Source organism: Chiloscyllium punctatum, chromosome 37 (genome assembly GCF_047496795.1).
Source record: "Chiloscyllium punctatum isolate Juve2018m chromosome 37, sChiPun1.3, whole genome shotgun sequence".
In the NCBI taxonomy this organism is placed as follows: domain Eukaryota; kingdom Metazoa; phylum Chordata; class Chondrichthyes; order Orectolobiformes; family Hemiscylliidae; genus Chiloscyllium; species Chiloscyllium punctatum.
The window spans coordinates 31,272,106-31,286,192 of NC_092775.1; the positions used below are offsets into that span (position 1 = coordinate 31,272,106).

Genomic DNA, 14,087 nt, shown 5'->3' on the forward strand with positions numbered 1-14,087 from the left:
ATCCACACTGACCCTCTGAAGAGCAACCCACCAGACCCAGCCCGTTACCCTGCATTACTAATCCACCTAGCCTGTACATACCAGCACACTAATAGGCAATTTAGCATGGCCAGTCCACCTAATCTGCACATCTTTGGGCACAAAATATTCAGAAAATCTTCCCTTAGTATCTTCAAAATAATCTATGTTGCTCACTTGTTTCTGTGTAGTTTTGTCACTCGGACGTTGGTAATGTGCAGGAGCAGCTCTGTAACATTTCTACAAATGAACTGCAAAGTATCACAAACAGAACTAGGTTATAATGTCCCTAAGTCTGTACAGCTGTTCAGTTGCATGATGGCTGATTTGAACCTCAACTACATGTTATCGCCTTTGTTTTACTTGTTCCTATAAAAGTGGAACAGTGATAGGTCAAGATCTCTTTTTTTGTAGTGACAGCTGCATCACAAAGATTTGTGACTTTTTGAAGTCTAAAACTTTTTTAAAAATTCAGTGATCTTGATGTTTTCATATATTTTAAAAAACAGTTTGCAGTCAATAAAGTGACCAAGTATATGGTTTTGAAAAATCTTTAGTTTTGTCAATAATCCTGTGGAGGCAGCATGGGACATTTTGGTATATTAAAGGTGTCTTATATTGTAGCATTGGACTCTCCCAGGTTAGTAATGTCGAGAGTGGTTTCCTGTGTTGCAGCTCAAACCTCATTACACTACATTAGTATGACAGTTCTTAATTTATCTCCGTCTTGGATGTGATTTGGGAGATCTGGCCTGTGTGCACACAGAATCCTTTGTCAACAGGGAGAAAATTCTCACATTTATATTGTAAGCCTTTGACAACTTGAGCATCATATTGATACACGTCTCCTTTCCTTAATTTGTAAAGATTCATGAATGTACGTGCAAAAAGTCCCATTAAAATTCTAAATTTATTGAAAGAAACATTCCAAGTTATTGAAGTAGCACCATTGTGTATGTTTTGTTTAAATTAATTATTCAAACTATGATTAAGTTAAATATTATCAGTGTGTTTGTTTACATATGGATTTTTCTTTTCTTTTTTTTACCCTTTTTAAAAAATATTGTCATCTGCTCATGTAAATACTTCTAGTACTTCATTATCTGAGCATGGGTCCAGATAGCTGAGTGGGTTAGATAGCTAGCATGCGAAGTTTAGTGGCAACAATGTGGGATTCAGTCCCTGTTCCAGATAAGCTTGACTCCTTACTCTACCCATAATTAAAATAACTTTGTAGTTTTGCCAAAACATTGGTTTGAATAGGGTATTGAAACATAGAAACCAGAAGCAGGAGTAGGCTATTCAGCTCTGTAAGCCTGCACCACCATTCAAGATGATCATGGTTAATTCTTTAACTCGACACCATTTGTGGACGGCACAGTGGTTAGCACCGCTACCTCACAGCGCCAGAGACCTGGGTTCCATTCCTGCCTGAGGCAACTGTCTGTGTGGAGTTTGCACATTCTTCCCGTGTCATGGGTTTCCTCCGGGTGCTCCGGTTTCCTCCCACAATCCAAAAATGTGCAGGTTAGGTGAATTGGCCATGCTAAATTACCCGTAGTGTAAGGTGAAGGGGTAAATGTAGGGGAATGGGTCTGGGTGGGTTGCTCTTTGGAGGGTTGCTGTGGACTTGTTGGGCTGAAGGACCTGTTTCCACACTGTAAGTAATCTAATATATATTCTCAATTTCTGTCCATACCTGTATCCATGTGTTTCTTGAATATACGTAGTGACCTGGCTCCACAGCCTTTTGGGATAATGAATTCCGCAGGTTGATCACACTCTGAATAACGAATTTCAAACCAGGGAAACAGCTCCCTTGCATCTATTCTATTGGAATTTTATACGTTTCAATCAGGTCTCCTCTCATCGTGGGCGGTTCGGTGGCACAGTGGGGTTAGCACTGCTGCCTCACAGCGCCAGAGACCCGGGTTCAATTCCCGCCTCGGGCAACTGAATGTGTGGAGTTTGCACGTTCTCCCCGTGTCTGCGTGGGTTTCCTCCCACAATCCAAAAATGTGCAGGTTAGGTGAAGTGGCCATGCTAAATTGCCTGTAGTGTTAGGTGAAGGGGTAAATGTAGGGGAATCGGTCTGGGTGGGTGCGGGTCGGTGTGGATTTGTTGGGCCGAAGGGCCTGTTTCCACACTGTAAGTAATCTAATCATCCTTCTAAATAATAGAGAATACAGGCCCAGTTGTCCAATCCCATCTCATATGATCATACTGCCATGTCGGTGTCAGCTCAGTTAATCTTAGCTGTGTTTCATGTATGACAAGGTAGGGAGACCCAAACTGTACAGTACTCTTAGTGCATTCTCTCTCTGATAGCATCTAGATGCCTTTGTACAAGCACATTTTCCTAATATATCATCACTTAATTCTGCTTTTCACACTGATTATTTATCCACATTATTTATCCACACCTTCTCATTTATCCACATTATATACTGTCTTCTAATTGTTTGCCCATCCACTCAACTTATCCAAATTGTCCTTGAAATCGTCTTGTATCCTCCTCACAACTCAATCCCATCTAGTTTGTATGTCAGAAAACTTGAAAATATTTGACTTGGATGAAGGAACCAAATCATTATCTATATTGTGAATCACTGGGGCCCAACCTCTGATTCCTGCAATAGCCACCTGCCACTTGGAAAAGGCCCATTTATTTTCCCACTGTTATGGTCACCAGTCTTTGCTCACTTGTAGCACTTCTGTTTCAGATTCAGAATGTGGTTAATTTAGGCCCCATTTCAAGGTCTTGAGTATAATAATCTGGGCTGACATTCAGTGCAGTATTAATGGAATGCAAAAAGTATAGAGGCACTATTTTCAAAGGAGAATGTCAAACCATCTCTGAATCCCACAGCACTATTTTAACCAGCACATTTGAATTCTGTGTTCTACCCAATGTTTTATTAATTAATTAATTCACTCCATCCAAACAATTTATTTGTTGACCACGTTGCTATTGTTCTGTATCTATGGTTGTACAGCTAGGGAATGTCTTTAGGATGTGAAAAACATGTGAATGTAAGTTCAGTCTTACAAGATATTTTAATGTAGTTTTCAGGTGAAACTGGGTTAGATGCCATCATGGGATGAGGAAATGTGGTCCACATTTAACTGGTATGCATTCCAGTTTTGATTTTTTTTCTACTATTTTACTTTAAATGTGCACACTAATATTGGAAACTGCTAAATTAGCATAAAGTCATTTTATAATACAGAAGTGAATTAAAGAACATTAAAGAGGGAAATATAGCTATATATTTTGTTTCTTTTCTGTTTGCGATGACTTAGACATTGGGCCCTTCAACTAAGAGGAACAGCTGCTTCCTATCTACCCAGCCTCTGCCCCTCACAATCTGCTCACCTCAAGAATGTCCTCCCTCAGTCTTCTCTGCTCCAAAGAAACAATCCAAGCCTATCCAGTCCACCCTCACAGCCAAAATGCTCCACCTTAGGTAGCATCCTGGTGAATTTTCTTTGCCTCTTCAGTGCAATAACCTTCTTCCTGTGTTGTGACAATCAGAACTGCATACAGTACTCCACCTGTGGCCTGACCAAAGTTTTGTACAGCTTCAAAATAACCTCCCTGCACTTATAATGTTTAATAACTGATAAAGGCAAATGCCCTGTATACCACCTGAATCGCCCCATTAATGTATCCTGCCGCCTTAAGGGATCTATGGACAAGGACCCCAGGATCTTTCTGTTCCTCTGAACTTCCTAGTGTCATGTCATTCATTGAGTACTCCCTTATCTTATTACTTCCAAAGGCATTACCTCACATGTTTCAGGGTTAGATTCCATCTGCTACTGATCTCCCATCTGACCAATCTCTTGTTATATTCCTGTAATCTCAGACCTTATTCCTCACTAATCACTCAGCCAATCATCGTGTCATCCACAAACTTACTTATCACTCCCCCACATTCTCATCTATATCATTTGAACATATTGGAAAAAATGAGGGACGCAGCACTGATCCCTGTTGTACGGCACTGGACTCTGGCCCCAGTCACACAAATAGCCTTCTACTGCCACCTTCTCTCTCCGACAATGTAGCTAGTTTTTCATCTATCTTGCCCAGTTACCCTGGATTACATATCTTTGAGTCTCCCATTTGGTAACATGTTAAAGGCTTTGCTGAAATCCAAGTTAACTATATCAACTGCCCTAACCTCATCTCTACACCTGGTTGCCTCAAAAAATTCAATTTAATTCGATAGGCATGACCTCCTTTTGAGAAAGCCATGCTGATGATCATTGATCAAACCTTGGCTCTCCAAGTGGAGATTAATTTTGACCAGTTTCTGAAGTTGTCTTTAGATTGACAGGAATTTGTAAATTGCTGACTCCTTGGAGGAAATGAATTTATGAAAATCATAAATGGATTTAATTTCTCAAGCATTACTTTTTCTTCAGTCTTAATTCAAAATTACTTATTTCCCTCCTCAGACTGCAGGGTGAATGATGGATTACAATTTCTTAAATATTATGACTAAGGTTGAGATTCTGGCGAAAGGTGTAAGGTTGGTTCCAGTAGTGATGGGGCCAGGGGTTGCTGGGCCTGGTCTGTCCGAGTAGAAAGTAGGAATGGGATTGATTTTGATGGCAGAGTGGTCAGGTTGGATTCAGTGGAGGTTGGGATCTATTTGGGGGAATGGTCTGGTCCAGTGGTTGCGGTGGGCGAGTGGTGAAGCAGTAGGAATGGGTAAAATAAGAAGCTTGTTAGGCAGCAGGGGAAGGTGTCGTGGGTCAGGTCAGGGCACAGGGAAATGGTTGCACATTAGCCTGTGGGTAAAGGGGGGGGGGGAAGCTGGGTGCAGAAAGGAGTTGTCAGGTTAGGGTTTTGAGGTGTAAAAGGTCCGGGGGGGTGACGTATTTGGGAGTTTGTGATCTGTGCAAGGTATCTATGGAATAGTTACTCAGACAATATATTTCATAGTGTACATTTTCCTGAATAATTTAAGTCCTTTAATTTCTTTAGAACCCTCTGAATTCTTTGATAGAAATAGAAACTTTTGGGGAGTTCCAGGCAAAGAGGAAATGCGTACCAGATCTTCAATTGCCTGCGCAATTCTTTCAGCATCTTCTATGCTGGGCATTCCTCAGGGTTCCGTGCACAACTTGCATCTACACTGAACTAATGACTGCCTGGCTTTGGAAAAACTGGGCAGTTATGCCTAGTTCTAGATTGTCACAGAGGCAAACATCCTGTCCACATCCACCCTATCAAGTCCATTGGGATTTAATGTTCTAATCAAGTTTTTTATGTTCTTCCGAACTCTAACGAATACAAGCCAAATGTATTCAACCTCTCGTCATAAAATAATTCCAGGTTTTAATTTAGCAAACCTTCTCTGAATTGCTTACAACTCAATTGTATCCTTCAATTAGGAGGCCAGTACTGTGCACAGAACTCCAGATGTGATCTCACCAGTGCCCTGCATAATGGTTGTATAACCTCTCTAGCTTTGTATTAAACTTCTGTCACAATAGACAATAACATTCTGCTAGTTTCTCACAAAACCTACCATACCAGTCTACATACCTTTTGCAATTCACGCACCTGGACATTCAGATGCCTCTGCATCTCTGAGTTCTGAAATCTTCTTTATTCTTGCTCTTGAAATGGACTACTTCCAATTTAACCACATGATACTCCACTTGCCATTTCTTTATCCACTCGTCTGTTATCCTCTTTAGTGTCTTATTTCTTCTTCACAACTTAGTCTCCCATCTATCTTTGTATCACCAACAAGTTTAGCAACCATACCCATTGGTCTCTTCATCCAATTAATTTATACAAATTATAAAAAACCTTTAGGGCTTCAGCATTGATTCTTGTGGCACACCACTTGTTACATTTTGCCAGTCAGAAAATTATCTACACATATACGTGCACACACGTGCGCACAATTTGTTGGAAAAGCTCACAACAGGACAGAAAATGGTCCACTCCGATTTCTGAAAGTTGCCCAATCTTTAGAGGCCAATATATTATGACCCTTACCATAAGCCTTTATTTTCTGCAATAATCTTTCATGTAGCACCTGATCAAATGTCTTTTGGAAGTAGAAGTCCCCTTACTTTCCTGTCTTTGTGTTATTAGCATAAATTCTGCGAGTACTTGGTACACATTTGCCTTGGATCTCAGGTGGGCAAGATTGAGCAACTTTCTGGTTTTGTAAGTTAACATTCTCTGTTAATGAGTCAAAGGTATGTGACAGGAGCAAAAAGCACCAAAGAATGTCTGACAAAGCATACAGTACTGGACAGCTGGAAATTCCATGCTGTTGACCGCAGGCTGATTTGGTCCTTATATTGCTAGTTACTGACAGCTGTACACTATTGGTTTGTGTCAACTGTAAGTGCAGCAAAATGACGACATTTAACTCTACCCTGTGCATTAGTAATCTGGAAAGAACTAGAAAAACATCACCTTGATGCAGTGTATTGCTGATTCAATAATTAACAAAATATCTGACGGTGGCTAAGATTTTGCAGCCACTGTTGAAGTGATAGCATTTGCTGCTCACCTTAGGAAAGCATTCCACTGAAATTAGCAATTTGTTGTCATGTGTATTTCCCCTTTCCCAATGTAACTTTTAGTCTGACATTCAGTAATATTGCTGTTTTCTTGCAGGCTGAGCAGCCGATCTTATTTAAGAATTCTAAGACAGCAAACAGGAAATGGTTTATCCTTTTTTAAATCGTCTTGCAAACTGAAGAATGAAAAGGAAAGTACACAGTGTTAAAGTAGAAGATGGAGTAGTATAAGTAGACTTGATTGTGATAAGTTGATATTCCACAAACATGAAGTAAGTTTTCAGGGCCAGAGAAGTTGCTGAATGCTGTGAGCTTTGTATGATGCCTGGAAACTCAATTATGAGTCCTTAAAAATGTGGAACCTTTTTAAAGAGATTTTTCAGCAAGATTAATAGCATAAAACAGAAGTTCATGTTAAATCAAGTAAAATTGACATGGCAAAATTATCAGTGCACTCTCCAAAAGACTGGGGAATCACTGACAGCAACTTCTGGATTTCCTAGTTTCTGGCAAATGTCTGAAGTTGCTATCAGTTTTGTGGTTGTGTAATGACAATGAACACTCGCTGATTTTTCTTTTGTTCCATGACAACCACAAAATTGGGGCCATTATGCCTATGTTACAACAGTGACTTCTCATTCTGAAATTTACATTTGGGGAATATTGAATTTTGTAAATTTTTCCTTTATCGCTTCATGATTTCTGCTTGCAGAATAGTGGAAAAGTGATTCATCTATTAAATGGTACACAATTTTCCTGGGAATTGAAATTTAAAAAGCTACATTTGATTTACGGGAGAAGTATGAATGTAGTAAAACTTGGTTTAGCAAGCGCCAAAATCAATGGTCAGTCAAAAATACCAGGTAACTCTCTGTAGGAAACAAACGAAAGCATACTTTGATGTATACCACAACTTGCAGAGGCTCAGAGCCTCCCCTCCCATGAATCTTTTCCTGGTAAACATTAAGGGAAGAATGCTTCAACCCGTTATTTTACATTCACTTCATACTGGCATCAGTATTACAGCAACTTTGATTCCTTGGGGGCAATAACTGGAGACTCTGGTTGGTCTGGTCTGCTGCATAGGCAGGGGAGGAGTATGGCACATGGCCACCTCAAGCAACTGTTTGAAACAGTCTGCCCTGAAAGTTAAAATGATGTGCCAAATATGTCATCTGTTGATGAATAGTAAAAAATCGATCATGTGATAGTCTTAGGTTAAATGATGCAGGCAGGAAATACACACAAATGTAAGCATGAAATATAGGATAGATTATAGTCAAACATCATAATTGACTTCCTCTTATTAGAAAGTAAATGTCTTTCACAGATACATAATGAATTTAGTTTGATGGTAAATAGCAAAAACTGAAATAGTCACCAATATCCCATTTTGTTCCATAGGTTTGTGTGAAGTACCTTGGGACAGTTTAATGTATTAAAGATGATATAAATGCGAGTTACAGGTATTCTGAGCTCAGTGTTAGGTTGATTAAAATGATTGACAAAAGAGAAATGATTTACCATACTGCTAGCTGTTTTTCTTGTGAAACACAATTCAGACTTATCTCAATGCTTCTGTTACTTGTGTTTATAACACTATGATCATAGCTGCTCCTGTATTGATACAGGAAAACTGTGCTATTGGGCCACAGCCAGCAGTGGTTTTAGTGCCCTAATAAAATCGGCAAGCATTGGTTGTTGTGTTGCTATGACCCTAACATAGCAACCAGTTAGGACAAACGTATCTCCAGATGTGGTAATGCTGGATAATAGCAAACACCAAGTCACGTTAAACAACTATGATAAACTCACTTCAGCCACAGATGTCGTGTGCATGAATCAACTTTTTTCCACAGCCACTTTCAGTTTTCCTAAGTTTTAAGCATTTAAGTCCTTCTGAATATTATATTGTTTCCAACTGTAGACATTTGCACATTTTAAATCAATCAACATTTTGAAGTTATGCTGTCTGTTTAATTAAACTTTAAGTTTTGGGTGATTTTTTTTTCAGGGTGACAGATATGAAGTAATACAAAATGGAATACTGTTCCATTTCAGCCCCACTATTCAACCTCCAATTGATGTTCTGTTAGATTAGCAGAGCAGAACTTTCCAAAGTCTTCCACAACATCAGTCGCCTCCTGACTGATTGATTCATTGTGACAATTTGACTTGACATATATTTGTAGCATTTCTGAATAAGACTGCCACTTAATCCAATCATGAGTGTTGTGGATCATCTTAATTCAGTTACAAAATCATGGGCAAGAAGAACAGCAAGACAAAGACACCGTCTTTTTTTGAAAACACTGGACTTTCTGGGTAAAGAAGAGAATCGCAGAGTAATTTGACATTAAATTTTGCTGTTTAATATATTTGGATTTTACATGTTTCCTCCTCTTCCTGCAATTGTGGGTGACTATAGTAGATAATGCTCAAAATATTCAATTACATGCACTGCATAGCACAAATTTGTCGTAATTCCACTTTTTTGTTAGATTGAACTAAAAATTGACTTTTTTTCCTCGAAAGTAGAATTGCAGTACAAATTAACCAATTTTAATAAAACAGCCAATTACAACATTTTCCAGCTGCTTCTAGTTTTGAAAAAGTTATTATTAGACTTGAAATGTTAACACCTTTTCCATCGCTGCTGAGTTTCTCTAGCATTTTTTGTTTTTATTTGATTTCTAGCATTGCTGTATTTTGCTTTTTAAATATTGTAATAGCACACTGGTTAACCATAAATGCCTTTATAGCAGCTATATCTAAATTCACAATTGGAATTTGAGTGCTCTACAAGATGCACAATTATAGTTCATATATTTCATATTAGTTATGTGTGTAGTTTGCTTCCTATTAACAGCGCGTGTTTTGACAGAAATTTCCACTTAGGCTCCATCTGGATGTTTGGCTTCATTTCAGTCTCCAGCTCAAGTTGTCAGAATTCACTCATAAAGCACAAGGCTTGGCTATTGGGAAGGTTTGTTTCTTTTCATTGATCTGTTTACTGGATTCTGTTCATTTGGGCTTTTCTTCTCAGATCCACTTCTAATAGCACAGTATCCTCCTGTAAAGCACTGCTAATTTCAGTGTTGATTAGCAGTTCCTCAGAATTTGTACTGATACTGAAATAGATTCAAAATTTACCTATTGGCCAGTCAAAACAAATTCATGCATTCAAAACAAGTTCTCTGCCCAGGTCAGTTATTGGTGTCTGTTTGGGAGACCTCAGCTGTTGTTGAACTACTTCAACTTCTTCAACTCCTGCAAGAATGAAATTGTAATGTTAAAAACAATTTGCAGTGATTGTACTTTCAGGTCCTCTGAAGCCAAATGCCTCATCTGTTTCTGTAGAATATCCAATGAAAATGTTGGAACAGCATGATATATGGAAAACACTTCTACACTAACATTTCATGTGGTTCTGTTTCCTATGAATTACAACAACATTCACCGGTTGGATCACAGCTATTTAAGTTAGCTTGAATACTAGAGATTCTGGCACATTCTGGTATGTGAATCCTGCAGGCATCAACTGCCAAGAGAATTTTTTTTCTCTTATGTTGTTTAAGATACAGAGAGTAACAGCGCTGCAAAAACATGGAGAGGTGTGGCTTGCATTCATCACCAATTATTCCTCCGTTATGATAACTATATTTTGTATTTTTCCCTATAACCTGAGCAATTTTCATCAATAAAGCTTGTAAAAAGAAAGGATACACCAACAGTGAAGTTGTTTTCAGATTTATGGTGAAGAATAAGTTCAGGAATTTTATTGATTTGTATTTTTGCTCTTTCTGGGAGTATCTGCCCTAAGTTTAGACCAGTGGTTTCTGTAACACTGATCGAAGAACATAGTCAGTTCTAAATTTTTTTGATGAATCACTTTGGAGTTCTTGAGACGATGGAAACAGATCCTTCTGTCCAACTCATCCATGCCAACCAGATATCCTAAATTAATCTAGTCCCATTTGCCAGCACTTGGCCTATCTCCCTCTAAACCCCTCCTATTCATGTACCCATCTGGATGCCTTTTAAATGTTGTGATTGTGCCAGCCTCCACCACTTCCACTGGCAGCTCATTCCTTTGTATGAAGGTGTTGCCCCTTGGGTCCCTTTTAAAGTCTTTCCTCTCTCACCCTAAACCTATACCCTCTAGTTCTAGACTCCCTCCCCAGGGAAAAAAAATCATGTCTATTTACCGTATCCATGCCCCTCATGACTGTATAAACCTCTATAAGGTCACTCCTCAGCCGCTGACACTCCATGGAAAACAGCACCCGCCTATTCAGCCTCTCCCCATAGCTCAAACACTTCAACCCTGGCAACATCCTTGTAAATCTTTTCTGACCCCTTTCAAGTTTCACAATATCTTTCCTATAGGAGGGAGACCAGAATTGCATGCAATATTCCAAAAGTGACCTAATCAACGTCCTGTACAGCCACAACATGACCTCCTAACTCCTATACTCAATGCTCTGACTTCAGGACAAGTTGAAGTGCAAGCCCTGTCCCTTTTTTTGAAGTATATTGCTGGCAATAAGTAATTATTCTCCTATTATTCTGCAAGTGGATCAATTAATGCAATCAATGAGTTATTATTTTTGGACTACTATTTTCTGTATTGCTACTGCTATTTTATATTGCTTTTGTATTTTACTTCAATGTTTAGGAATGATGGTGTACATCAAACTAACCATCTTCTCAAATGCTCTCTACTTGACAATGCACTGTGCTCAGATGACCCAATCACACATCCTTCAATATTGGTCATGAGATTAAGTTCATATTAGGCAGTGTATTTCGCTGATAAGGTCCTGTTTGGATTGGTAAATTGAATTTGGATTAAAAAATAATTCAAATGTAAGGCACTAATTAAATGATAAACTTCAGTAGAAGGAATTTGTTTTTATATTCCAAGCATGATGATTTATCTACTTATATGCAGACCATTAATTCAGAGTAAACTATTAGTCTAGGGATGTCAAGATAAAGTCACTTAAACTCAGGTCCCTCAATTAGTATATTTACCTATAGAAATAAATTGGAATAATCATCAGATTCAGTTGGATAACTCTTAGGTGTCTAACTAGTTTCCATGTAAACTTATTCAATTATTCCGCTCTACTGAGAATATTAAACCACTTTGCAGTTGTATACCTCTGGTTTTCTTTAACTGGTTACTGAGAGTTGGGAAGTTACTTATTATACAAACAGGTAAGGAAGCTTAATCCTGTTTTTTTTATGAAAAAGGAATATAAGCACATTTTAATTCTTACCTCTCCTCCAGGCTGATAAAAATGAAATAGATTTACTTGAATTATACTGGGGATGAGAGCTTCTGTAGTCTCTAAAGAACTGAAGTTTAAGAGCAGAGGGCTAAGTGGAGATTTGGACTTAATAGATTGCATGGGAAACAACTTTCCACCATTGGAGATGGTCATTAGCTAACAGGTATAGATGTAACTGGAGGGAAAGAGCCATGGAGATAAATAACAAACTATTATCCACAAGAAAGTACTGCATGAAAGAGTAGTAAAAGAAAATTCAATAGTCCCTTTCAGAAGAGAAGCAGATGTATACTTGGAAGGGAACAAATTTCAGGGCTGTAGAAATGAACAAGGGAAGATGACTACTGATAATTATTTTCAATAGTTGGTGTTGGGCTGATTAGCTTCCTTTTGATTATAACATACAATGATTTTATAATTCCTTTGAAAATCCATGAAATTAATTAGGTGCTTTAATATCAAAGATGGGAAGTAATTTCGAGGGTTTGCTACTACTTTTGATGGTCACTTAGACCCCAGAAAACACTAGGTCCTGGATGGTTAACGCTTGTCGTCTTTATATCTGATGCTGGCAAACTTAATATAAAAAGGACTATTAACAAAAATTGACGCCTGAAGAGCCTAAGTTACATGGTCAGGTGTGGTGATACTACATATAGTGTGAGTTCCAGACCTTACTATAACATTTTTGTAAAGCAATATGGTAGGCCATATGACTGGGAAGGACATTTGTGAACTTGGCTATGTGGAGCAAGTGAAATATAGGATAAATTGCCCTGTTTAATAAGGAAAAGCTCCATCAATGGGTATACACCAGTGATTGATGATAATTTGAACAAACTTGGAAATTATGAAAGCTTTTGAATAGGAATTGCTGGAGGAGGTTTTGTATTGTAATTACTAAACAATGAAATGAATATACCTGTGGGGTGGAGAGTTGGTATAATAACATAACCCTTCAATCCTGTCTCATTCTTTACCTGGTTTGCTGCCAACATAATCCTGATTTTCTTGCATAAATGCAACAGCTGGCATATTGGAAATAGTTACCAGAGATGGGATTATAAAGTTAATTTTGAATTGTAAATCAACAAGCAGTTTAAGACTTCTAGCCTGAGGCAACATGTTGTGCTAACAGACCAATATTTTGAGTGGCACCACAGCATAAATAGAATAAATTAGAAAGTGTAATTGCTGCTCATTGTATCATTTGCATAGTATACTTTCCTTTCACATCTAGTTGTACTATACAAGTTGCTGTACTTTTAGATTGCCTATTCATGTACTCAAGTTACTATGATATATTAAATCCTGATTCTATAAGGTTTTACCTTTTAGTGATATTTGGAATTCGACATCTGAAAAATCATGTAATGACTGTGTTCAAACATGTACTGTATTAATGTACAGTAAGTGAAATTTTATATGTCTATTCATAATGTGAGCCAAGATTCTTTCAAAGTAATGAATTAGACTCCTAGCCAATGAAACATGCCTTCCAAAAATGCAGCAAATGTGGTATTTGGCAAATTTTACATAATCTGAGCAAGATTTTCACTTTGTTTTCTGAATGATCAATTTGGAGCTGTTAATAGCGTAGTTCCGAACCTATCTTTCTATATTTTGTGGGTCTGCAGACAGTTTTGTTAACATCCTGTCACAGACAATTTTATTAAATTTTGTTAAATTATAGATTTAATAAAGTTTTTTCTAAAAAATCAGTTTGATGGGGAGTAACTCTAGTTGTAGACCAGTGTCCTCATTTAAAATAATGACAGTTCCAGAGATATGAAGGAAGAGTTGTCTAAAGCAGATTAGGAAAATAGACAAAGGGTAAAGTCAGTGAATGAGCAGTGGCAGGCATTTAAGCAGATAATTCATAATGATCAGCAACGTTTACTCTGATCAAATAGAATGACTCAATGAAAATGATAAACCTAAAAACATTCACATTCCTCTGGCCTATCACTACTTTACTTTAGCATTTTGCCTACCTTAGTTTTTCATTAAATACTCTCCTTGCCCACCTCTTTCAACCAGGGCCCTCTGAGTTCCATGCACGGTAGGAAGTCAATGGTGGGAAGATGGTATTGGCACATTCATCTGCATGTGTGGACCCTGGAATGGCTGTGCAATTCACAAGGAAGCCTGGCCCTAGGATTTTAAAGATTCACTATCTATATTAATACCTTAGAGGGGACAGAATGTAATGTA

The 14,087-nt window shown here is 38.0% G+C and overlaps 1 protein-coding gene across 3 annotated transcripts in view; it reads left to right on the plus strand.

Moving 5' to 3' along the window:
• Positions 1-14,087, plus strand: part of dpm1 (dolichyl-phosphate mannosyltransferase subunit 1, catalytic) — a 97,888-nt gene that overhangs the window by 5,217 nt on the left and 78,584 nt on the right. The window contains exons 1-2 of one of the 3 annotated variants that reach the window (XM_072556537.1): positions 6,829-6,848; positions 9,461-9,562. The exons of the other annotated variants lie outside the window; for them this stretch is intronic. Coding sequence (XP_072412638.1) covers positions 6,844-6,848; positions 9,461-9,562 — 107 coding nt within the window. The 5' untranslated portion in view covers positions 6,829-6,843. Of the gene's footprint in view, positions 1-6,828; positions 6,849-9,460; positions 9,563-14,087 lie in introns of those variants that run through there. 3 annotated transcript variants of the gene reach the window in all.